We start from the raw sequence: 25,739 nt of genomic DNA on the forward strand, positions 1-25,739 counted from the left end.
TATGAGACAGCTATTGGCTGACTGGTCATGATGAGCAGTTCTTCCAAGGTAGAGCTGGGATGGATGGATGAACCTGTCGATTGAGGCTTGTGTCGATCCTCCTCGCAATCTGCCGTAAAACCTATTCTCTACAGTCACCGTAGTGTACCTGCATAGAGTAGTGTTGAACGTTGCTTTCGAACTTAGTTTAGGCGTTTGGCGCGGAGAAAAGGTTGTGAGGTAGTCAGATTGGAAGGCTTCGATTGGAAGACGCAGTATGCAGGGATGCGATGCCGGGAATATGCATAAAGTGGGTTTTACAGGGGAACGGGGTTCTAGCGAGGGACAAGAGGCAGGTACGGCCGACAAGGGTTTATTTTTTTTCTTGTTTGCTTTTTTCCATGACGGGAATATCATTTCTAGGGAGGTACGAATGGTGACAAGTATACTTACCTAAACATCAAGAGTGAATTGCTGTATATAGGTAGGCACTACACAGTAAAGTAACTGTATCGCTCTACTGATTACAAGTTCACCGCAACTTACACTCTCACAATTCAATTACTACCACGGACGGTATCCTCCATTAAGAGAAATTACCAATTACGGTAGAAGCGAAAACAACAAAAGCAGTGACAAAAACCAAAAGCTGAGCTAATCCCGGTCCAAGCTCCATACTCTCACTCAACATGAATCACGACCAAGTTTCATGATCCTACCCCTTACGCCTTACAAGTAGACTTAGCCCGAGCAACCTTGTCAACCACGTCGTTTCAGAAGTGACTTGATGGCCGAATTGAGGTGACTTTTTCATGCGTTTTCACACGAATGAGCTGTCATTCGTCCCAAACTGAATAGAATCCATCATATACAAAACAAGCATAATCTCTCCCTGAGGATGTTGCAGCTACACTCAACTTTGGAAACAAACACAGCCTCCTTCACTTAAAACTGTACCCAATTGTTTTGTCTATCTCTTCAAATCGGAGATTTTCTTTTTTCTTTTTGTCTTTTGCCTACCTTTATCTTGTCTCTTATACCTTTTATTTTAGTATATACGTGTATCATCAAGGACATCGCCAATGTTCCACAATGAATCTTGTCTCATCTTCTTCTAGAAACTTCAATTGAGGCTCATACGACACCAGTGATACAAATTCTGAAAATCATGGTTAATGATAAATGATCTTCGTCTCAATTGATCCGAGACAAGGATGAAATCGAATTAATGCGTTAGCTCACCACCGTTAACAAGTGCGCCTATTCCTTGCAAGCGCCACTCGTTAGATCCCGCTTTGATATGGCACGGCCGGATCATCACATCTGTGTAATTTATCACCTTGCGTACCTGCAGGTGTCGTCCTGTTTGCTAATCTTTCTGTGACTTGGTTATTTCCCTGAGTCAGCTTGTTTCTATTTCATTTCTTTGAAACAAACTAGGACTGTGATCCTATGTAATCAACTATCCGCAAAATATTAATGGATCACTATCCGTGCATTCTTTTGCCTTGTTAGTCTCGGGACTTTACATTTAATTGCAAACTAGGAATCATTCAATCCTTCGACTTTAGAGGCAGAAATGACGAATATTAATCTTGAAGAAGTAAGTAAGATTACAAAGTTCCGGAGTGTCCGATACTTGTTGCTCTGGACATTTGATCATTTAGTCTCGGGATCTATTCTCATAACATGGCTGTCACAACATGCACAAAACTAAGATACTAGTTACGGCTTATTGTGGTATCTTGTGATCGAACATCATACTACAATTCGAACCCGACCTCGTTTGGTGTCCGTTCTCTCGCCTACCTACGTAGTATCACAGCGTAGCACGGATCGAAGGACTGACGTGGGTTTGAAGATCAGTGGATCAATCAACCAAACAGCGATTATTATTGCATGTTAAGATCGTCATCCGATGGGTCAAACTCAACAACAGCCTTGAATGAACGCCTATGTCCGTATAGCTCAAAGCGCAGCGCTTGACAAAAAGCCAAGGAAGTATACAGATATCGGACAGGCTTTTACAGTTCATTCGAGCTTTCCGAACAAACGTGCTTTGCAGAACAAGGATGGCAGGTGTACACCCTCAAAGTCAACTACCAAAGCGTTGTCCATCAAGTGTCCCATGTGCATGTGTTCATTTAATGATGCGTCCTTACGAGATTGAATGTTTTATCTCGGATAACTATCTCGTGAAACTTGTACGAAACTCGGCATCTTGTCGGGAGGCTCAGATAGACGAAGATGCGTCGCCTAACCAGCCAACTTATCGCTCATGATGTATGACGGCCCGTTGAGACCAATCCGTGTCAAACAAGAAGTCATCATCGTACAGTAGCGAGTACCTCAATCAGTTTCGGGTGACGGCGTTAGATGGAATCGAACAGTGTTTACAGACAGGACCGTATATATCCTAGCATGTTCACTTACATGAACACTGTTATCGATATTGAGATGTACCTGAGAGTCACCATTCACTTCAAGGCTCGAGTGGTGAGAGATCTTCATGGTAAATATATAAATATATACGAACTGTCAAACACGTTTGAGGATGGTGAGTAGAAAGAGAATGAGCTGTTGCTATGTAGTCATGTGAATGGACTCGAATGAGTAAATAGCCAACAATGCATGGACGTTCGTCGCACAATCCACCAGTATTTAGAAGAATCAACATACATAAAGGAAGGCAGATATTGATATTTGAAATTATCAACCTTGTATATCAATATTATTACCTTGGAAAGCTACTGTGCTGCGTCGACTGACCCAGTAGAATTGAGTTCTGGCTATAGGGTATGCAAAATCGAACCTTGTTGATCACTTGGCATTGACGTACGTTGACATTAGTCTACATATGTTAATTTGGTACTTCAAGTCTTTTGTGTTCAATCTACTACTCTTATTTTGCTTAATTCAATATTGTGTTCCGAAATTTCACGGAAATATAGGATGTGAATCTCATTTTCAAGTCAACAAAAGCCCAATTTGTCAGGGCTCATGCAAGCGACCCATTTGACTTTTAGAGAGTTGTAATATGAAGTGGTACAGCGATATAAACACAATAAACATGCGATCAGTTAAATTACATACAAAAAACTTTGAGGGGTTGATACCTCAGGGTCATGAAGTGTTGTTGACTGAACATGGAGCAGCAACTCGAAACGAACAAGTGGTTAAAACAGTGAAATCAGACCAAAAAGCGAGATCATACAGATTTCATGACAGTTCAAGAACGGGTATTTGTGAAAACTCGAAGAGAATTATATGTACCTGTATTGGAACCAATGTGCTCTCGAGACGATACACCAGTTAGCTGACTAGTCGACTGTAGGTTGTTAAAGTGATGACAAGGATTGTCGCACGACATAAAGAGGTCAGGACTTTGTTGAAGCACGTAATTCGGACTCCCTATATCTGCAGCTTACAAGTCTTACATAGCAAGGTGTTCTGACTCTATTGTTGTTGTTGTATGTTGCGTAGATCTACTAGCTCATCATTTACTTACCGCCTCCTCATGACGACTGACTTTTCCGATGAACATGTACAACCTTGTATCTCCAGAAACTGTACAAGACGTTCTAGAATAAAACCAGTTCCTGACTTGTCCAACCAAGTCGTACATCCCGGGGCGTCATTATAGGAATGCAATTCCGAGCCACGCAATTCTTAACCCGAGCTGAGAGGCTATTACGTACACTCAACAAACTTCTTCACCTGTCAAGGACTGTCGGTGGATGTAATTGGCGTCAAGTATGGGGTAACTTGAAGAAAGATTAGATTGATAAGATGAGATGGTATGGAGCCTGGCATCCGAGACCGGCAACCGTGTCGCAATTTTCTGCTCGCACATTGTGATGATCTGTAGCTCAGACATGGTATTGTACGTAACTAAAAAGGATTTTTCGAAGAGTGAAGTTGTAATATGTAGCAATATGCATGGTGTACGATGCAGGCATGGGAAATTCTGCTCGTCTCATGACGAGTGAAAACACATGGGGTTGGCTTTTTGTACACCCTGCATGACTTGGCAAGAAGGGGTTGGGTTGGTACTAATTTTTAATAAAGAATTCGCAGTGTTGAAGCATCGTATAGTACTATGTAAAGCCGTCACCGCTGGATTGTAAGTATGCATGGTCTTATTCTTGTTCGGTGAAAACTCGACCTGCAACCTGACAACGTCTCCACTCGAGTCCTTGTAAACAGTAAGGATTTACTAACTATTGAAAGAATAAAAGAGGGGGGTCTTGGTTCGCTTCCATGATGGACAGGTACAGGTACAGGTACAGGTACAGGTACAGGTACAGGTACAGGTACAGACACAGACACAGACAACTACTTGCAGCTAGGCTTGAATCGGTCTTTTGTCAAGCTTCACGAATTGGTCCTGGACTTTACCATAGACATACTAGTTTATATGTGGCTGGTATCAAGTGACTGACGCAGCCTTGACCTTAGTTGACGAGACACCTGTTGATGCAATTATCATCATCATCCATTATTTGTTTTTATCGTCCGCAACTTTAGTCAATAGAACTCTTGTCCAATGGTTTAATCAATTGATGAAAACTCATCTAGCGAGTACAAAGTCATATCATAACTACCTACCTAGGTACTTACTATCGTCAAATGTCATATCCCCGCTTCAATTTGTTACAGTAACTAACATAAACCAAAAAAAGAACAAGGAACCCACTTGTTTCTTGTTGCTGACTTGACTTGACTCTTGGGATCCCAGTTTCCCATCAGCTGCGTTACGTTACCCGTCACACTCAGAAACATTAATCCTTCCGTAAACGAGACAATACGATCGATACCAACAACACCTTCTCTTTTCTGTCCTTCTTTACTTTTCTCTTTCTACACCCCCTCCTCCCCTGATTTTGATCCAACTGACTTACAATTCACCACATACCTTCCTTTGCCGTGTTTAGCCCCGATTCATATCCCATTGCATCGCATCATAACTATCCCTGCTTCTCTCATCCGGCCTTCAACATCCGGTCTACCGCCCATCTGAATTGAGACCACACACGCCCCCATTCAGCACCCGTGCTCACTCTGCTTATCAGATCCTGGGGTCTTGTTCTTCGCACACTGTACATGTCAAAGTGCCAAGCCGCAAATCACTAGTAAAAACAGTACACAAAGAACAAAAGCCATGGCGCGTTTTGTGGATTTGGAAGAAGACGAGGATGCTGGAGCGGGCCCTGGCGGCTTTGTCGTCCACGATGCTCATCATGACGCCGCCCTTCCGCCAGTTTCGGAACCCATACATCATGGAGACCACCCCCAGCTTGACGAGCTCTCCCAGAAAGATCAACATCTTTTACTCCTCAGGAAGCTCGAGTTGCTGTCGTCTAGCAGCAGCCGGAATGGACCTTGGCCTCACTCATTGTACAACCCAGAGCCTCTAGGCACCATGGATGCTTCTACTTTCCAAGCGCCTGTCACCAATGCGTTTCAGTGCTATCCGTGAGTCTGACCCTTTATGTACTTGATTCTTCATCTCAATGCTTTTGTGTAGTCGGGATTAAGAGTCCCGGTCCTTATCATGATATCCCCCGCCCTCATGTCATGACAACGCCATTTACTGAACATCGACAGCATTGTCGAAGCCATTGCTTCTTCCATAGATTTAAACACCCTCGACGCTCTCTCGCGCACCTGTCGCCTTGTCCACCATGGCCTCATTCAATACCGCACTACCCTTATCAACTCAACGCTTCATTGCCAAAACGAAGACGTCCCGGTCGATGGCTCCGAAACCTTTCGTTACCGTGCTCGCGCCGGTAACTGGTTCTACATGGAAGATGGCCGCAGTTACAATGGAAAGTCGGGCAATTGCGCCCGTGACATGGTCGGCGAATGTCGCAGATGCAGTGATGTGATATGTCGGGTATGTACATGCATGCGATCGGCAGGCACATGGCGATTGTTGAATAGGTTGCATATGCTAACCTTATCTCCTCGCAGAATTGTGCCATTAAGCCACCGGCTTCTGTCGCTCTCAAGGAAAGACATAGAAGGCTTTGCAAGCCTTGTGTTCATGCGCCTATCGCAACTCTTGTCAAGGCCCCTGTAGATCCAGACATCCCTCTCTCATCAGAGTTAGTATCGCGGGAGGTTTGCAAGTGCGCCGATGATGGCGTCTGGCTTTGCCAGCCATGTGGGCGAAGTATCCGGGCTGCAGATCATGACTACCAGCGGTACATTCCAACTCTCAGCACCTTTTCTTTTCTTTTCTTACTAACAATTCTCAGTATCTGGCGCTGGCGAAATCAGTACGGTGAAGTCCTCGGCGGTCTTGGCACTGGCATCGGCGAGGGCGATCGTGGTGTAATCTGCGGCCGCGAAGCAAACTGCTGCGCAGCCAAAGAGGTCGAGCACCAAGTAGACTGTGACGCCGAGGACGCCCGAGACGGAAACGTAGCTGCGGGCTTGAATCCGCAACAAGCTCCAGTTGATGCTCTCATCGACCAGCTCCGCCTTACACATGAGCGCACACCGTCACCGTCCCTTGGTCCTGGCTATCTACGCCACGAGATCGAAGGTATTGGCGGCGTTGTGAAGCGCAAGCGAGTTCGTATGGTGCGTGTTGGCCATGGTGTGCCTGAGTGGGATGATGAGCGTTCCAGCGGTAGCCGTGTTCTTGGCCGAGAGGTTAGGGGTGTTAGACGATCATGGTGCGGTTGGTGTAATCGTGTTATTCCTGGTGAAAAAGATCTCTTCAATGAGCCACCGTCTTCATCTTCTTCAGACGCAGGAGGCAGTCGACGAACATCGACATCTACCAGGTCGGTTGAGATGAAGCTTGATTGAGTCGCTTTGTGTGGATTTGGTTCATTTTGTGAACATCATTATTATATATAGGCATAGGTATGAACGAGGGGTAGCTTGTAGCGAAAGAAGCCTCAAGCTGAGAAATTCATTGTTGTACCACTGATGCATTTCTCAGCTTGCGGCTTCTTTTGCAACAATCTACCCGTCATTCATACCTATGCCTATATATGATAATACGAGAGGTCGGTTGCTCTAAGGGACTTTTACAGTCATGGCCGGCCGGGGCTGGCCAAGCGTATGTTGAAAACCGAAGTACATAATTTGACGTTTGTTCCAAGTAAAAAATTAATAGACGAATGCACTTATACCTGACGTTCTGACTGATGTTGATCTGTACTGGCACAAGAATAAATATATCAGTATTAATTCGGTCCAATAGGAAACAAGAACCACATATAGCGTGAGGAAGTTGTACATTAACAATTCACAAGTAATGGAAGATGGTGTGTGATTGTGTACAAAACAACATGACTTGGAAACAAAGGCGGTTGCGTTGATGTAATTCATTGGTATTTTTGGCATTATACAGTTTGCCCAGCTCAGTGGGCTGAATCCAGCATGATTCACATTTCACCGCTCCCCGTCATCATAATCCTACACAAGCTCCTGGCGATTTTATATGTTTATACACGTTCGATAGATAACCGCTGGGCCAGGTCATTGGCACCTCAACAAGACACACCTTACAACTCTCCACGGTAGAGCATCTCCGTCCTTCTCTTGCGTTCCTCTCGGGCGTTGGTTCGGATAGCTCCCCATCGGGATTCCCTTCTCTCCTGCTTGCGCTTGACATTCTCCAAATGGGCCTCAGGCGCAGGAGCCGCCATCTTTACGAAGATAACAGAGCAGCCAAACTTCTCGGCAAGCTTGTTGACGCTCCATTTTTCAGGGTCTTCTTGCCTTAGTTGCTTCATCTCCTTGATATCGGCAGCGGTGAGGTTGTAGTTGGGATTACGGCGGTTGTACTTCATCTCTGGAGGCAGCTTGCTATGGGAGATAGGCTCCAGGGGAGAACCGGGAGTGTGTCGAAGTCGTGTGAGGGCTACACGGCGAGCATCGTTGGGAGGGAGGAAGAGGAAGGGTGTGTGGAGAGGAGACGCCTCGGAAGAAGGAGGGTTGTAGATGATAGAGTCGGAGGCGGGGAAGGCGGCCTTTCGGTCGGGGAGGAAAGATTCGTGAGGAGCGATCTTGAGAGATCGTTTCGTTCGGCTTGTTGTCTTGTGGCCACGGCAAGGAACGATAGGAAGGCCTGATGGGCGAGGGCGAGGGCTGAGCAGCCTAGCCGCTGGTCGTGCGAGGGTTCGGAACTCCATGGTGTGTGTTTTGGAGTGTTATCGAACGACCGAATTGAAACGGTCAGGAGCACGTAGAGGTTGGGAGTGCTGGTCGAGGTGTTGGATTCTCGTATGGACCTCGTGCACCGAGTTGAAGACGATTGGCCACGGCAATTGGCTTGTCGTGTGGTTACAGCTGGACCCTGCCAAACACCTTGAAGTCGAAGATCTGAAGTTTCTGCCACTACATATTCGCTTACCTAACACAGGCGCTGAATTCATCACGTGGCCGACGGTCACATGATTTTGAAGCGGCTCGGAAGATCATTAAGCCGTTTTCCTATGACGTCGACTATCTGGAATGCCCCTCTTGGCAATTTGCTGTTTCCGTTTAAGCTACTGGTTGACCCCTCGTGGCTTTAACCTCCCGCGCTTCCAATAATACTGAAACCTTCGCTGACGAGTCCCTTGTTTCAATTTCCCAGTATATCGAGCAGATCTACAATTACGTTTTTTTCTGGGAACACTGGAGATGACTGTGGAGGGGGACTGATCAGCGACCCCTTATCAGTGGCGAATTATGACAGGGAAAAAGGGGTTCGGCACATGGGCATGTCAAAAAAGCTTGAGTTCTAAAAATGGGTCTAAAAGCGAAACCCAATAGTGCATCGCAGATTGCACTTTTGGTGTTGTCGATGGTGTTTGGGACGAAAAACGCAACCTATCGAAGCACAAGCAGGGAGGCTTTTTCCTCATCTTCCTTGTTGTTTTTTTGATGCACAGAGTAGATACGCGCGGATCTTTACCCCTTGTTGACTTGTTCTATGCTATTCTGCTAGGGCATGAGAAAACAGCCCTGAAGGAGTTGTCACGAGGTCCATGTTGGTAGCGGGGTCATGGCCAGGTTGGTTGTGAGGTTGGTGACAACAACGGCATGGGATGTGTGATAAGAGAAGTGACCAAGATGATGACGGGCTGTCACCCAACCGTTCCAAGGAAAGACAGTGGTGGTCAAATTTGAGGGAGATAATGGCTTGACTGAGCCCAATATAGCAACCACATGTTATTGAGACTATTGTAAATGTCCAAGGGAGAGGCCGAAATATCATGAGATTTCAGGGCTACAAAGGGATGTTTGAGCCCATCGGATCATTCCCTTTAGCATCTTAGATAGGAAAGGAAGCCCAGGGCTGACATCCGTATGTATTGTTGGGTTTAAAGGTCCCTTGAATAACTCGCTTTCAGGTCTGGTGCCTGACTTGCATGGTCGAGAGTCCCCTTGTCCAGTGCATGCAGAATTCGTGCAGCCCGGTACCAGACATACGTAACATGCAATGTAGGATCACAACATGGATAACCAACAGAATATCTGGAAAGACGAGATTTTAAAACGTGGTCACCTTGTAGGCCGGCCCTTTTCACTCTGCATTGCATTGCATGTATGGCATCTCGATGTATCTCCCAGTTTCATCCCTGACAAGCAGGTTTTTGGTCTTGACATCAACAGTCGAGAAATGTCGTTCGTTGGCTCAACTTGGCAGACTGGTCAAGGTCCCGTGGTCAAAAGAAGTGCAATTAAATCTCTCGTCCCTGGCAAAATAAAGTAAAGGACATGGAAGGTAGTGGATATTTCTTTTTTCTGCCTTCCGTACGACTCACAAAATTGCCCCATACTGCCCTGGCTACTGGATAGTGCGTGCCTTCAGTTGATCCCGTGCCTTGATCAAAGTGCGCTGATCCTCCAAAAGTGAAGTTCTAAAGCCACCTACGCCGCTGTCAGCGTCCCCTCCCACCCTTCCATGGTCACTTTGTTCATTCCTTTAGATACCGTATCGTCGTCCCCTCTTCCTCAAGTCCCGGTTCCTAAAAGAATCTAATCTGACTTGTCTCTTCCCCCCTCTCCCTTCTTTTATTGTTCTGTTTCCGTTCATCTCGGCAGACAATAGACGAATAAACAACACTATCTTGGAAACCCCCTGCAATCACTACCTTTAAAGAGGTAAAGAAGCGAGCGGCATCCGACGGGGGGAAAAGCAATAACAATAACAATAGCCTTTGGTACCTATCGGGTCTCTCGTCTCCCTTCCACTGCACAAATACGCTGCAGCCATAAGGTACCAAGGCCGTCTCAGCCCGCCCTCTGCTTTCGCTTTTCCGCAATCCATCCATTCATCCAACCGCCATTGCCTCGTCAGCTTAGCGGTAAAAGACCAGAAAGAAAAACATTTTCTGTCTTAATCAGCTAGAAGACGTAATTTTCGGCACCGTCACGCGTTCCATCGACGCTATCCGAAAGATCAGACGGCGGCGTCTCGACGGGACAATCGACAATCCCAACGGCAGTACCGCGATTAGCACGTCTCCAACCTTATCCACAGCGACCCTTAGCACTGGCCGTTGCGGGTCTTTGTTTACGGAGGTCTCCAGTATTGTACCGGGAGCTACGGGCTGTTCTGTTTTACAGGTCATTAGTCTCAAAAAGGTTTGTGCAATCATCCAATATTCAATGTTTCTCCCACTTCCCAGGGCAGCCGACGCGGCGGCAGGAACAGAAAGCAGAAATACAGTACCTACAGTAGTCCAGAGAGTCTCAGTTCCGCACGGCCGTTTTTGCTTATTCCTTTTTCCTTTCCCGTTCCCGATTTCGACTCGTTCCGTACTTGCCTACTTATACCATCTCCCCCGGCCTATCGTCCCACTCCTCTCGCTTGTCGAACTAAGACTTGTATTCCACGACCTTCGTTACTGACTGTACCTCGTTCAACAGTCCACCAGACGACCTTTTGCACCAAAAGATCCTCTCTCGTATATATTCTACCACTGCACACCATTGTTTATAGCTCACCACTTGAGCAAATCTACCTGCCAATATGAGCCTTGCCGAAGCTGCACCCATCACCCGCGATGTCCAATATGACGACCAGCGATTAGGTGACTCGACTCCTCGCGCCAGCGAACTCAACAGAGAAACAGATACCCATCGTGAAGACACAAAGAAGGACGGGAAGAGCAAGATGCGTGGCCTATTTGGTCTTGGTAAAAAGAAGTCATCATCGCTCATGAAATCTGATTCGAAAACCGATACCAACAACGCCAAACCTGAATCTCGCAACGAGTCTCAAACTCCCTCCAACGAAAACTCCAACCCCACCAGCCCATCTCTATCTCGAGACGCTTCCAAGCTATCCTCGAACTACCCATCACGATCCCCCACTGGCGAGCAGAGCTTCACTGTACCTGCGTCCCCAAGTCGCGGCTTCACGGGCTCTCCACGATTGTCCTCGCCAGCTACATCACAGATCTTTGAGCGTGATGTTCAGGACAGCTCCGTTCTCCTGCCCAACTCCCCAGCCATCCCAACGCACATTCAAACCGAGAATTACATCCCCCCCGTCCTCGATGATGCGTCCGAAGCCATCACGAATCACAAGCTGGACCCTGATTCGGTTGAGATTGTGACTCACAGCTCGCATCAACCCGCCGCGGTGACAGTCACAGGGGCCAGCACTGGTCTCCCCTCGTACGATCCCTCTGCAAGCGAGTGGGCAGCGGAACTCGCATCCTTTGCCGACCGGGACGCTGTTTCGACCGACAACGCTTCCAACTATGGATCATTGGACTCTGCAGATGTCCGCAGGCTATCCTTCATCTCGTTCGCCGACGTTGTACAAGCTGAGCACAACCCTTCCTCAGGTATTGCGGGCTCCCGCGACAGCATCCATCTCGCGGGTCTTACATCTCTTCCCGCAGCAATGAACCGTTCGCCTTCACCCATTCGATCACCTGTATCGAGCCAAGGACCCGAGCCAAGCCCTCCTACGAGCAACCCCGGCAGTATGAAGGGCATTGAGATGAGCCCCTCACGAAGACCACTGGGTAGCCCAACCAGCATCAACAACCTCAAGCTCAACGTTTCAGGTAGCGATTTGAACATTGAGACAATGAGCCAGGCCCTGCGAAGAACTGGCAGCACTGATCTCAGTCATGTTCGAAGTGGTCCTGCAAGCCCAATTGAGAGCTCCCACCTTCGTTAAAGACAATATTCAGTATGATTCAAACAAGTACACTCAACGAGTGAGAGCAATGATGATATCCACACAGCAAATGCAACACTTTTTTCTCTAGTTCTTTTTTACCATTTGGTGATTACACTTCTTCACTTTATTCGATTCGACTACGACACCCCCGGGTATCGACATTTTGGGGGAATGGGAACACTGGGATCTGGCAATTGGGAGTTTGAAGAGAAAGTTCTACTAGGCGTCGAAACTTTTACGCGATACAGGCATTATGTATATATGCCATGCTTTCTTGGCCGCTGTTGTCTTCTTTTCTGATATGAGGAAAATACAAAAAACCGCCATGAGTTGGCAGTCGAATATTGAACATGGATTTTGGTGTACCCTTGTTCGTCGCGAGTGACATCCAGTGTAAGAAGGTTCAGGGTAGCATATGACCTCTCAATGTCGCACCAGACGGAAACGCGGTCAATGGATGTTATGTGTAACTGTCATATTTGATCCGATCAAGGCATTGTCTCCATACACAAGAGGATCACAAACAACTATCCTTGGTTGACGAACCAGTTCTGAAACGGCCAATGTATCTGTTGTGACTATGGAGAAGACGTAAGCGTTCATATAGTGAAATCACACATGCATCAACACGGTGGGTCTTTTCATCTCATGAGTGGTTTTGATGGAACACGGCATGATCATCACGATAAACCCTTCGCCGACGGATTCCAGAATCGGAGAGTGCAGTGGAGGTTTCATCGAGAACCCCCGATGGATATACTACAACGGTGGATCTCGTAGACGAGATTCTTTACTCAATGCAGATTCCTGCAACTGATGGCGTGGCACTATATGAGACATGGATGTTTTGGTATCAATCATGACGACGGACATACGCACGGGAAACACAGACAATGTTTTGGTTCAGCCATTGATTCTATATTGATAAGAAGCGGTGTGCTTGTGCTTGTGTTGCCCGAAGCTTGCTTGATACGGTCTCATGAGCTGACAATGTTTCGAAAGACTCTCAGGTCGAGTGATGGACAGTGCTTGAATTACGGAGGCCGCGAATGGGGACGCAGCCAGGCAAGTTTCTATACCTAAACTTGGGGGAACAAAACAATTTCGACTGATTGGTGTATCATGCTACCACACTAACAGCCCCAACGTGTTGAGAGTTTTCCAGAAGCATTCGGCGGGCGGATGTGATATGTGATTGATGATTCTCGTGTAAGCGAGAGGCCCTCTACCCAATTTTGTGACAAAGTATGTCACATCGCGGCTGGGAAAAAAAGAAACGCGATAAAGTCAAATTTCATCAATGACAGGGTCTGACGTTGACACGTAGGATATGGAATCTTGATGCTATGCAACGTAGCCGAAAAAGCAAATAATATCAATCTTGGTACTTAACCTATGAAGATCGAGAGCGGCTCTTTTGCAGATGTTACATGCACGTGCGAATGTACGTCCCACGCCGGCGGGACGGGACAAGAGACCCGCGTCGATTTAACCAACAGCCTTACCTTTTGGATGTAACTCTTATTGGATTGGGTACGCATGCATAGTGTTGTTTGGTCACTACGACTGCGAGAATAGTACATACTACTATTAGTCTAAAGGGAATATGGATACGTGCAGTATTATGCCGTGAAATCAGGGGCATCAATGTCATATCTCAGCTTATTCCCGAATTCTGACATGAATATCAGGGGTGGAATATTCCAGGAGAAAGCCGTATCAGCAACGACGATAATACGTTCAAGTACGAACAAGATACGCTTTGACAGCTGTCGTATCGTTGCATTCGGAGCAAGATGAAAATCAACTCTTGTTCTTCGCATTCTCCTAAGCCCTGCCAAGAACTGTTGGCCTCAAGAAAGAGATGGCCATGTGGGGGAATCGGGCCTCAAATCTTAAGTTTCTCAGTGATATATTCCAGGAACACGAATACTATCGGCCGTCTAAACGGGAGTTTTGGGCTTAGTAGGAAGACAGAGGCCAACTTCGATTGATGTGACTTTTCTCGTTCCAGTTTCCCCGTTGCCCTTCCCCCCTGGTCTGTCTATTTTTTTTGTCGATCTCGTTCTTGGACCAGTCAGATTTGAATACTCGGGAACGAAGAGAGGAGATGTGACAAACTAGGAAATTCCCACTAGCGGCTGCTCAAGTTTGAGCTGCGTACAAAGTAGATGCTAACAAAGCAAGTGATATCAGCCCGTTCGTTCGTTCGCTGCGGGCAAAGGATGAGACATTCCGGGTGACATTCCGGTTGATTATTCCCATCCTACGCCCGCAAGCAAGCTGACAGGTCAAACGCCAGGAACTAAACTCCTGAGCTCCTTTTACTCTTATTTTGTTGCTAGTAGCTAAAAAGCTTGCAGCCTTTACAAAGGAGCGATCTACAGTCCGAGTCATTCATAGCCATCTCAGATGTATGCGTTCAAGCTAATGAACGTTGAGATTGTATGGTAACGTGTAGTTTGTACTTGTGATGTGCCCTGTTCCTAGCTGGCGGGTCGTCCGGGATAAGGGTATCCAGGTGATGCGTTTTCATCCTACAGTACAGTGTTCGAGGTAGCTGTTACTGTCGCAAAAACAGCCTTTACTGGAAAAGCTCATCCGCGGGCCATCCATCTCTTTGGTAGAAAGCATCCGGAAGATCCTTGTTTCTCTGGTATTTGGGATGGGTCCTATCGACAGGGACGCCGGGATTTGGTGGAAACACTGGGCGACTTGGGATGAAACTCGAACAAGGGGATGTTGTGCGGCGCTGTGTGATGGTGATGGTGATGGTAATGATGATGGTATATATCAAGGCAGATATAGTTGAGTACCACCTACTATGTAAAAACCAGTATAATGAGTCGGAGCGTATAGAGAACAGCCCACCAGATGGTCTGTTAGGTTGGCAGGTCATTAAAGGGATAAGGCGAATACGTAGATTGCTGCCTTTCTAGGTGAGCTATCAGGTAGGAGGTAGTGAAAAGTCCGCTCGTCAGCTAAGCTGGCTGACTTGTAGGCTAGCAGCTAGCCTGCCTTAGTAACTAAAGCACCTATAGCTAATGTTGTAGAGATCCGCTGTCGCTCTAAACTCCCCCACTCCTCCACTGTTGCGTGCTGCGTTGCGTGCCCATAACCAGGATCATGAACCAGGACCAGAGCCCAGGATCCGGACTTACAGGGCCTTTGTGTTGTATGGTCTTACCTAGTTTTTTTTTCTTTCTGTTTAGCATGACCATCATCAGTCATGCTTTAACTTTTTTGTGTCCACTTACTCCGGATCCTATCGTGCACAATAAATTACCGAAAAGGGAAAATGCAAAGAGGTGGTTGAAACAGTCTGTAACTAAAATGGAGGTTGTCGTCGTAGTGCATGTAAGATGATGTCCCCTTTTTCTCGCCACGGCCCGTCCTGTCTCGGCATCTTCCTGCAATTAGAAAGAGACAAGTAAATAAAATGATTGGATATCGACGCTCGCCTGCGATCTAAAGCCGAAGAAAAAAGGTTGCATGCCTGGGTTGGGGATCGGCAGCAGGAAAGAAAAAACGAGGACAGTGGTTATCTGTGAAATCCCCGCTTCCGCTTCTCGAAGCCGAGCCAAGACTTTGAAAGAAGCACGAAGAGATGAGATGCAGATTTTGTTGGATAATTAATCCGATAGAGGCGCAGAACAAAAACAAAAAAAGAGATTAATTGTCAAACCTGTCAAAACCTATCAACCTCCGGCAGTTGTTCGAGATAGAGTGCCTTGTACTATAGCCTAATAAGACTCTTCAAGGTCAGCCTGGGTTACTGATCCCTCCCTCGTGGCCAAGAAAAGATACATTCAGAGACCCCTACTAGGACAGCGTTCAAGGGTGGTTGGTGCTGGTGCTGGTGCTGGTGCTGGAAAGATGGAAAACAAGGGCCTTTTCTCGGCTACGCTTAAGTCTGAGCTTGCGGGCAGACAAGGCGAACTCATTGGTTCTGTGCCGAGTCCTTGGGTTCAATATCCGTAGAAGTGACATGACATTGGAGTCCTGTCCTGTCTTGACTTGATTTGACTCGACATTGAAGAATATACGTGCGTGGCGACGTGTTTTCTCTATTTCTCATTTCATTTCCCTCAAATGCATATACACACCTCGAGCTGACTCACTCACTGTCTTGGGATTTCTTACGTTGCTGCTTCTCCAACTCTCTCTCTCTCTCTCTCTCTCTCTCTGCCTGTACTGTCTGTACCTTGCATGAAAACACAACCTCCAACTCATCTTTCGACTTAACTCACCGCAATTCGATTCCTTTCTAAAAAGACCTTGACAAGTGTCTGCCTACCTGGTTCACTTGCTCGTTGTCTGTCTGAGCGCACCTACGCTTATCGCCATTCATACTGGTCTGGGATTCTTGAATCTCCGTATTGGGGTATTTCTTCATGTATGTATTTCTTGGCTTCTTTATCTTTTTCCATTCGTTTCCCCTTCCCTTCCCGACTGGTCTGTTTGGTTTTAGTGCCATTTCCAACCTTTATGTTGGTTCCCCCCTCCTGCCCGACCCAGTCCAGCCGAGTCTAGTCCAGTCCAGTTTGCGATTCGATTCTTTCCATGCACAGACTAACTAACAAGCCCTCCCCGCAACCAGTGACTGATTTATGAGATCTCTCTCAACAATCGGTTCCAACACCCGGAGACATTCACGATAGGCGCACTATCTGGCCCACGTCGACGATAATATTCGCATCCTCAACATTCGATACCGACCCTCATTGAGACGGATCCCATCGTTAAATCGCTTCCCCTCACCCGTGACAAAGAAAGCCCTCGAGGCACCCCAACCCAGCCTTAGACACCGACCCTATTAGCGAAAAACCCACTACTATTGCTGTTTCTTTCACCTCAATGCGGGACGGGCGCGTGAATGTGGATGTGGACAAGCAATGGCTTAGGCTTGCGACCGCCAAACATGGACGAACAAGACAACTCTCGATCTGGTACCTCCAGTGATACCACGTCCTGGAACCAAGCCTCAACCTCCGACCTCAACCTTCCTCGGGACCCGAAGATGGAACGCTCAAGCGCCTCCAACCTGAGGTCTGCCTTTCGAAATACACTGATAAATGCCTCCAATACCGTTCGCTCCGTAACCCCAGATGCCGCCGAGCCTCCCACGCCTCCCACCCTCAGCGTGACGACGGACTCTCTTCAGTCTCCAGAAGATGTTTTCTTGCAGCAGACCTCACCCCGCTCGATACCCTCCCCTGGCGGTCCTACTCGCAGGCAAGGCATGGTTTTTAACGAGGTTTTCAGCGAGTCGTACGAAAGTAGCGAATCTAGCCCTCCGAGGCAACACTTACGACATACGAGCGGCAGTCTACGGCCTCGGACGCGCACAATGGATACTTCCATGCTAGCTCAAAGAAGTGTACCACCACCTACATCAGAGCGACACCGTGTTGGCAGTGTGAGCTCATCAGGGTCATTGCACCCGTCGGATGAACTAAGACCGCAGCTCAGCTCGTTGGACTCTTTACACCACGCTGTAATAACAGGACGGGACTCCTCAGGTGTACCAAAAGACAAAAAGGCTAGAAGGCTTATGAAGCGGCAATCATCTCGACCTACATCGCCTCTCATCTCCCCACCACCTTCCGTCGACTCACTACCGCTACCCATAGCTACCGATGATGCGAATAAAGTTCTGCTTCTCATGAGAACCCTGTGCGGTCGGATGCGCGGCGAGATCGAGTACCAAGGCGAAACAGGCGGCCCCTGGCACAGTGGAGTGGCCTACATCGAAGAAGAGAAGGGGTGTCTCATGTTTGATTCGGGACAAAATGGACCCTTTCACATCCCACTTGTTTCCGATCTGCGTGGTTGCAGGGTCCTCCCTGTCGATTATCCCGAACTGACTAAAGAATGTTTGGAGTTGGTTTGCCTGCAGCCTCCTATCGAAATTCTGATATGCCCTCGGCAAATGGAAGAGTTTGATTTGTGGTTGGCAGCTTTACTATGCTGGCAACAATTACGCCCGACGGGCATCAAGCTTTCCAACAGCAAGCCGAATAACCAGGTTATGCCGATGAGACCAGAGCTCAAGAGGCATGGCTGGTCTCAAGAGAAGAACAAGCCCACGAGTATCATCAAGGTCGGAAAGGTCATGTTATGGGATAAGGGTCTGGCTGTCTCACCGAGGGCGATCGTTAAACGACCATCAACAAGAGACCTTCGCTCACCAACTACGTCGTGGAGGAGGGTATCTTGTATTCTCCAGGATGGTGGAGAATTCAAGCTCATGACAGAGAACGATGTTACGGTGTTATCCATCATAGACCTTTCGCAACTCTCTCGTTGTGCTGTCCAACAACTTGATCGCACAGTACTTGACGAGGAATACTGCATTGCAATATTCCCTATTTATGCCACATCGTCCACCCACCTTTCCATCTTCCGACCAGTGTACCTGGCGCTCGACAGCAGAGTTCATTTCGAAGTTTGGCTATGTCTCCTCCGAGCTTTTGCAGTACCAGACATATATCACCTCGACGACCCTAATACATCACAAATCCTGGAAGTAGACAATATCGAAACCGAACATGAGGGCGAGGTCTTCCGGATTGAAAAGACCATTAGTGTCCGAGTCACTGAAGCAAAGATCAAGGCTAGACCGAGCGGGATCGGTGCGGTTGAAACGACAATACATGAGAGACCAGGACGGCCAGAGCCTGATCCTTTAATCGGGAACTACCTGGCTGAGGTCATACTAGATGGTGAAGTGCGAGCGCGGACGACGACCAAGACAGGGACGAAGAATCCTTTCTGGAGAGAGGACTGCGACTTCACCGATCTCCCACCTTCTACACCATTGTTATCTGTTGTGTTAAAGAGAGTAGAGGGAAACATGGATAGTTCGAGCAACCTCCTTCAGGCTTCTGTAGGATTGCCTAGAACGCGGAACTTGCAAGAGTTTGTGGTCGGAGCTGTTGATCTGAGTCTTGATCAGATTGACCGTGGCAAGGATAACGAACAATGGCTTCAAGTATTTGACGAAAAGCACCAGTCTGTTGGACAGATGCTGATCAAGGTGAATCACGACGAGCATGTTGTTCTTCTGTCGAAGGAATATGAACCACTTAAAGACATCCTGCAACGGTTCCCAGCAGGTTTGACGAATTCGATTTCGGCTGTTTTGCCTGGACATTTGCGCCGACTGTCAGAACTATTCCTCAACATTTTCCAGGCATCCGGTACTGCTAGCGAATGGCTCATGGGCTTGGTGGAAGACGAAATTGATGGAATTGGTAACCAGGCTTCTATGAAGAAGTATCGATTCAGCAGTCGCCTCAAATCCAACGACTCGATTGACGCAGCGACCGATCGCGAGCTCATTGTGCGAGATATGAGCAAGTCTCTTGCTGGAGAAGCAAACTTGCTCTTCCGCGGCAATTCACTACTAACGCAATCCCTCGAGTTCCACATGCGTCGCCTAGGAAAGGAGTACATGGAGGAGATCCTGCAGGAGAAGCTTTTCGAGATCAACGAGATCAACCCGAACTGTGAAGTTGACCCCAGCAAGATTTCCAACGAGGCGGATCTGGATCAGCACTGGACTGTTCTCATCCACTACACGACTGAAGTGTGGAAGTGCATCGCCAGCTCAGCCAACCGGCTACCCCCTGAGCTACGACACATCCTCAAGTACATTCGAGCCGTCGCAGAAGATCGCTACGGAGACTTTTTGCGTACCGTCACATATACATCCGTGTCTGGTTTCCTGTTTCTTCGTTTCATCTGCCCAGCTATCTTGTCGCCCAAGCTGTTCAACCTACTCCGTGATCACCCCCGACCTCAAGCGCAACGAACATTTACCCTTATTGCAAAGGCACTGCAGAAGCTGGCAAACTTGTCCAACTTTGGCAAGCGGGAAGAGTGGATGGAACCGATGAACCGCTTCTTGAACCTGCAACGACAATCTGTTCGTGACTATATCGACCAGGTCTGCAGTATCCCCGCGGATCGCGAAACCAACAACTTTGTCCCGGCTGGTTACAGCACACCTGTCACTATTCTTGGCCGTCTGAGTCCGACCTCCAAGGAGGGCTTCCCTAGCCTGCCATACCTAATCGACAACACTAGAAATATGGCTAGCCTGGTCAAGTTATGGGTGGATGCCAGACCAGTCGATGATAAGAGGGAACAAGTAGATCCAGAGCTCCTCACCTTTAACGACATCTGCTTCGCCCTCCAAGAACGTGCCGACGCCTGCCTCGCAAAAGTCGAATCCGAACGCGCCAGCGAAACAGCAACAAACGCTACAACAGAAGACGTCACTGAATCCCTCGAACAAGCCTCCCTCATGGAATCTCTCTCCATCTCCTACGCCGGCTCCTCAACAGCATGGAACGACGTCTACGAGCCTCCACCACCACCTGGCAGTTCAGGTAGCGAAGCCAATGATGAGAACACAGCACAGAACAACCGTCGACGTAGTAAGGAGCGTCGTCGCCATCACCACCACCATCACAAAGAAGGCTGGGAGCACCGTAAACAACGCCGTTCGAGCGCGGGAGGGAGTGCGAGTGCGAGTGCGAGTAACACGCTCAAGCCTAAGAATGGACGCGTGGGACGCACGATTCTCAGCGGTATCATGCGTATAGGTGGGCGCGGCGAGAGTCCCGAGGGCAAGGATTCTCCAAAGCATCACAAGTAAAAGAGTCAAAAAAAGGAGCATTTTACATCCATTTATACACACCCACCCATACACACATATATATACATATATACCTTCTTGACGACTAGATGGAGAGAGAGCTAGTCATTATGATTGAATGAAACAATACAACTTCTTTCAAACACTGTCTCATCTTTTCAACATTTCTTTCATTCATTTATACTTTTTTTTTTATGTCTTTCTCTGGGGGTTGGTGTTGGACGGCGGGCTTGTGGATTATATTTTGCATGGTAGACTTATAGAGTGGCCGTCTATCAGGGTATTTAGCAATGGAGTCTAGTCTTTGGTTGCGAGGTATCGGACCGTGATAGCGCTGGGCGTTGTTTCATGGTGAAGAAACAGAGGAAATTGTTGGTTATTATATAGAAAATGGGTGGAATATTGTAGCTTTTAGATAAAACAAGAGACAAACTTGACCAAGAACCACGACCATGTTCCTTACAGCCCTTTGATCCAGTCCAACATAGCAAAAGTTAACTCAGTTAAACATTTCACAGTCATCATGGCGCCGTATCGTATAAAGTAGATTGCAACATGCAATTGGATGGTATCTCATTCAGCGCCGACTCCTAAGTAACCCGCTTTTTCCTCGCATGGGTCATGTTATAATAAAAGATGGATCATATCCTCCTCCCCCGTATGTCATGTTAAACATTGGCTTTAGTTATGTAAATACAACAGGCGTTCTATACCGCTCATGATGAGTAAAGACGACGCCCTCTATTTTCCGCGATGCCTTCTGGGCAGGTATCACTTAGGTGAAGAATTTCTTGTAAGCAGCCTTCTCCTTGGCAGCGCGAGCGGCAGCCTTGGTCTTGACGCCGTTGAGCTCGCGGATGATGGCGCTGTCGTTGGGTGCAAGCTTGTTAGCCTCGGTCAGATCGCGCAGAGCAGCTTCCTCATCTTTGAGGTGGATGTTGGCAAGGCCGCGACGGTAGTAAGCCTTTGCGCGGTCGGCATCCGAGACTCCGCCGACGTCGAGGGCAGCGGAAGCAGAGCGGGCAGCGTCATCCCAAGCCTCAAGCTTGATGTTGAGGAGGGCTGAGTTGTTGTTGAGGGAGAAACGCAGAGCTTGGAGCTCATCCTTGATGGACTGAGGCTGGTCCTCAAGCTCAGGCTCCTCGTTGATGTAGCGCAGACCCTTCTGGTACTTGTCGAGTCCAAGCGAGTAGTTACCTGACTTGAAAGCAGTGTTGCCGTAGTCCTTGCTGGCCTTTGCGATCTTGAGAACAGCAACAGCGTCGAGGGTGTCGGTGCAATCCTCGGGGAAGTCCTCGTAGGGGTCGCCAAGAGCGTCGGGCTGCTTCACATCGGCAGCGAGGGCGGCGTCGCCAGTGAGCTCACCACAATCGGCAATGAGAGCCTCCTTGGCAGGACGATCGCCGGACTGGGTAGTAAGGTTCTCGATCTGGCGGACAATGGACTTGCCGTTGAGAACCTCTCCGAATACGACGTGCTTGCCATCGAGATGAGGGGTAGGGACGGTAGTAATGAAGAATTGGGAACCGTTGGTGTCTAGTGGGGTAATTCCCGTTAGCATCATGACATGGTACGAGGGGACTCTGGTTGAGCAAACTTACTAGGACCAGCATTGGCCATGGACAGAAGGAAAGGCTTCTCATGCTTGATAGGGAAAGCCTCGTCGTCGAACTTGTTGCCGTAAATAGACTCGCCTCCAGTACCGTCGCCAGCAGTGAAATCACCACCCTGGATCATAAACTGCTTGATGACGCGATGGAAGACGGAGCCCTTGTAGTGCAGAGGCTTTCCAGACTTTCCGATGCCCTTCTCACCAGTGCAGAGAGCGCGAAAGTTGTCGGCTGTCTTGGGGACGAGGTCGGCGTAAAGCTCCATGGTGATACGACCGACGGACTTGCCGCCGAGGGAGATGTCGAAGTAGACGCGGGGTCGCGCGGGGGATTCGCCTTCGGCCGCCATTGTGAAGGTTTGGTGATGGGTTCTTGGAGAGGATTGAGAGGAGAAGAGAAAAGATGCAGTCGCTGAAAGGATTACTTTTTAAAAAGGAGGCTTTTGTTATGTAGGAAGGAAGGAAGGAGTTATCACGACGTGGGGTTTGTTTGGTTCAAGGGCAGAATCGCACAGAAGGAAACAGAAGAGGGGAGCTTCTTTGCCAATTATGGAAAGGTTTCGTCACGATGCAAGTAATCGTGCCGCTTATAAGTGGGTAACTTGGATGAGGCCAGGGTACGATGATGATAGATTAACCAGTAATCGAGTCAATTGGACAATAATAGTAATGATAATTCATTGCTTATTGTCTAGAACAGTTGGTCTCGATTCCTCAGTAACATGGACAGCACTATGATCCGATAGCATATCTAAACTCTGAGATATCTTAGACTAGGGCCAAGTAGATCCCGTCAGCCCCTCCCGTCCTTTGATGACATCCGCGGAATAGACAACAAGAAACGCATCTTCTTTTTCTTACGCCGATATCAAGTGACAAGAAAGAAGAAAACTCTCTGTCAGTACTACCTAACGTAGCTGAGAAATAAGAATGGGAATGGCACGAAACAAAAAGTGTCCAAATTAGTTGGCTTTAGTGAGGCTGAAATTGACCCTGCAGCTAAGAGAGATCAGAGACATGACCCTTGAAGTTTGCTCGACATAGGTTAGTGTAGCATATATATTGACTGTCTCAAATTAGAAAGCTGAAATCTTGAGAAGCTTCATGTCTACCAGAGTTGTTTATATCAATCAGTCAGTCAAAGCAACCTCATGTTGAGAGAAGAGACAACATCACATCATGCAAAACACACCTTCTCATCTCACAGAAGTGGGGGAGGGGCAAGGTGATGGATGAGGAGGGGTCATAACATGAGGCCTAGGACAGGGATCTGACAAGCGACCAGCCTCTACCAGCAGCACACACGATGCTTCTATCCGACCAACTCAGAAAGACAGTATGGCAGTTGTATACTGTAACGCCTTCAAATACAAATCCCCATCAAAAACGCGTGTGGTGTCATGGAATAGAGATACATCGCCTGAGCCGATTGTAGCACGACACAATATGTACCCTCTCAAAGACGCACAAGCCATGTCGTGTCTATGCTGGTCATTTCTCGCCAGGACTTTCAGCTCCATATATAAGAGTCAATAGCCGATTATCCTCCCGCAAGTGCGGCTTCTCACAGCAATCGTCTCATCCAGTAGTGACGGCAACACAGCTGGTTTCAAAAGACACGTCTTTTTTAACACCACGTCTTTGGGAGACTTTGCTCCGAATTTTAGGGTGTCATACATGAAAAACTGTCTCATACTGACTCACTATTTATCTCTTGTGCTCTCGCTGGCCAATTCTCTGATGCTGCAAGGCAAGTTGATACCGGCTGTGAAATCCGTCAAACTTCCAATTCTTTTGTCTAGCCCGTCTATTCCTCTATAGACCATGTCCCTGCTCTGTATAATTCATGCCGTCTATAGAAAGCCACTTTCAACCCATCTATCCCGTTTTGGCTCCGTTGTTCAGCTCAAGAGTGACCTGTAGTATTTGGTCCTGATCAATACAGGCTCACAAACAAACAAGGGAACATTGGAAGTAAAAAACTCACCGGTCCGTCGTTGACGAGAGCCACCTCCATCCATGCCTGGAACTGACCATCCTTAACTCTCTCCTCCATATACCCAGCCTTGACCTTTTGCACAAAGTAGTGGTATAGCCGGCGCGCTTCCTCTGGGTTGGCTGCGCCGTGAAAGTCAGGCTTGGCTCCCTTCTTTGTACTAGCCAGAAGAGTGAACTGCGACACTGTGTCCGGATATCACGTCTCAGCCATTTTTTCTCTCCTCCCTTTTGTGGCTGACAGGAGGGGAGGGGGTAAAGAAAGGAAAATGAAAGGTTCAGAGTCAAAACTCACCACAGAGAACCTCGCCGCCAATATCGCCAACACTCTTCTTCCACTAGATTCCAAAAAGTCAGATCAGAGTCTTGTATAAACCATCAAAATTTATCTTGCCTTGATGCCCTCCTCATCATCCCACAACTTCATCCTCAAAACCTTTGCGGCCATGAGATCGGCTTCCTTCTCTGTATCCCCAGGGGCTACGGCCGCAAAGGCCAAGACTCCCTTGCCGATCGAAGAGATCATCTCCTTGTCGACGGTCACGGACGCCGACAGGACACGCTGCAGGATGACTGTTTGAGTTGGTTGTTGGTCAGCTTTTTTTCCCTTTTCCTTCTGCCCAGCCCTCATGTTTCATCACTTTGCCAGTCGGCTATTGAAATGCACATACCCTTCATGTTTGTGATTTATGAGTTCTTTTTAATTTTTAAAAAGTTGTGTATTTGAGAATGTGAGTTGGAATATCAGTTGGGCTTGAGTCAAGCTCTTTGTATGTAGATGTTGCTCCGTAGCCGGATCGGCATTGGTTCCGACTTTACCGTGTAACTTATCACTCACTTTCTACATAGCAGATAGCATGAGAAGATTCTTACAGCATTTTACTTTGAGGGGAGTCATGAGAGTTTACGGGAATGGATACGACGGTTACAGAAACAGCTTTCACATTGAGCTTGACGTTAAACTATGAGCCCCTCCTAATGGAATGTATCACAAAAGGACCCTTCCTAGGGGAGTCCGGCCGGTAATGGATATGAATATCAGTCATGTGAGAAGCGTCTAGCGATGTGCTACACATCCGTACTATGCTGGCACTTATGCATATAGCCTTTAGCGAAAAACCACGTCATTGAAACTATCCCGCCATTACTAGAATGAGATATCACGCCATTATTGAAGCTATAATCAATAAATTACTCAATAACTGCCATTTGTCGTGAATTGATTGATTATAGCCGGCCATTACTCAACCTTCATTTCTCCAGGCTCTGTAATTGCCCGCTTGTAGCCCCCCAAAACTCCCCTGCGACTTGTTTCAGCAACTAACCGCGCCTCACTC

The 25,739-nt window shown here is 47.7% G+C and overlaps 6 protein-coding genes across 6 annotated transcripts; 3 read left to right on the forward strand and 3 right to left on the reverse strand.

Moving 5' to 3' along the window:
- Positions 1 to 5,140: 5,140 nt before the first annotated feature.
- On the forward strand, positions 5,141 to 6,801 carry FPOAC1_003535 (uncharacterized protein; the record flags this gene model as incomplete). Its single annotated transcript, XM_044848095.1, has 4 exons — positions 5,141 to 5,454; positions 5,587 to 5,878; positions 5,956 to 6,188; positions 6,243 to 6,801. 4 exons carry the CDS (start codon positions 5,141 to 5,143, stop codon positions 6,799 to 6,801), a joined length of 1,398 nt encoding a protein of 465 aa, XP_044714011.1.
- Positions 6,802 to 7,505: 704 nt separating this feature from the next.
- Positions 7,506 to 8,135, reverse strand: FPOAC1_003536 (uncharacterized protein; the record flags this gene model as incomplete). The annotated part of the gene is made up of 1 exon (XM_044848096.1): positions 7,506 to 8,135. The coding sequence occupies one exon, from the start codon at positions 8,133 to 8,135 to the stop codon at positions 7,506 to 7,508; it is 630 nt and encodes a 209-aa protein (XP_044714012.1).
- Positions 8,136 to 10,966: 2,831 nt separating this feature from the next.
- On the forward strand, positions 10,967 to 12,130 carry FPOAC1_003537 (uncharacterized protein; the record flags this gene model as incomplete). Its single annotated transcript, XM_044848097.1, has 1 exon — positions 10,967 to 12,130. One exon carries the CDS (start codon positions 10,967 to 10,969, stop codon positions 12,128 to 12,130), a length of 1,164 nt encoding a protein of 387 aa, XP_044714013.1.
- Positions 12,131 to 17,054: 4,924 nt separating this feature from the next.
- FPOAC1_003538 (uncharacterized protein) lies at positions 17,055 to 20,798 on the forward strand (the record flags this gene model as incomplete). Its single annotated transcript, XM_044848098.1, has 1 exon — positions 17,055 to 20,798. The coding sequence occupies one exon, from the start codon at positions 17,055 to 17,057 to the stop codon at positions 20,796 to 20,798; it is 3,744 nt and encodes a 1,247-aa protein (XP_044714014.1).
- A 775-nt stretch (positions 20,799 to 21,573) lies between these two features.
- Positions 21,574 to 22,757, reverse strand: CPR6 (peptidyl-prolyl cis-trans isomerase cpr6; the record flags this gene model as incomplete). Its single annotated transcript, XM_044848099.1, has 2 exons — positions 21,574 to 22,334; positions 22,400 to 22,757. The coding sequence occupies 2 exons, from the start codon at positions 22,755 to 22,757 to the stop codon at positions 21,574 to 21,576; spliced, it is 1,119 nt and encodes a 372-aa protein (XP_044714015.1).
- Positions 22,758 to 24,285: 1,528 nt separating this feature from the next.
- Positions 24,286 to 25,080, reverse strand: FPOAC1_003540 (uncharacterized protein; the record flags this gene model as incomplete). Its single annotated transcript, XM_044848100.1, has 5 exons — positions 24,286 to 24,339; positions 24,395 to 24,588; positions 24,698 to 24,740; positions 24,839 to 24,975; positions 25,074 to 25,080. The coding sequence occupies 5 exons, from the start codon at positions 25,078 to 25,080 to the stop codon at positions 24,286 to 24,288; spliced, it is 435 nt and encodes a 144-aa protein (XP_044714016.1).
- Positions 25,081 to 25,739: the final 659 nt, after the last annotated feature.

The sequence above is a fragment of the Fusarium poae genome, chromosome 1 (genome assembly GCF_019609905.1).
Source record: "Fusarium poae strain DAOMC 252244 chromosome 1, whole genome shotgun sequence".
NCBI classification, from domain to species: domain Eukaryota; kingdom Fungi; phylum Ascomycota; class Sordariomycetes; order Hypocreales; family Nectriaceae; genus Fusarium; species Fusarium poae.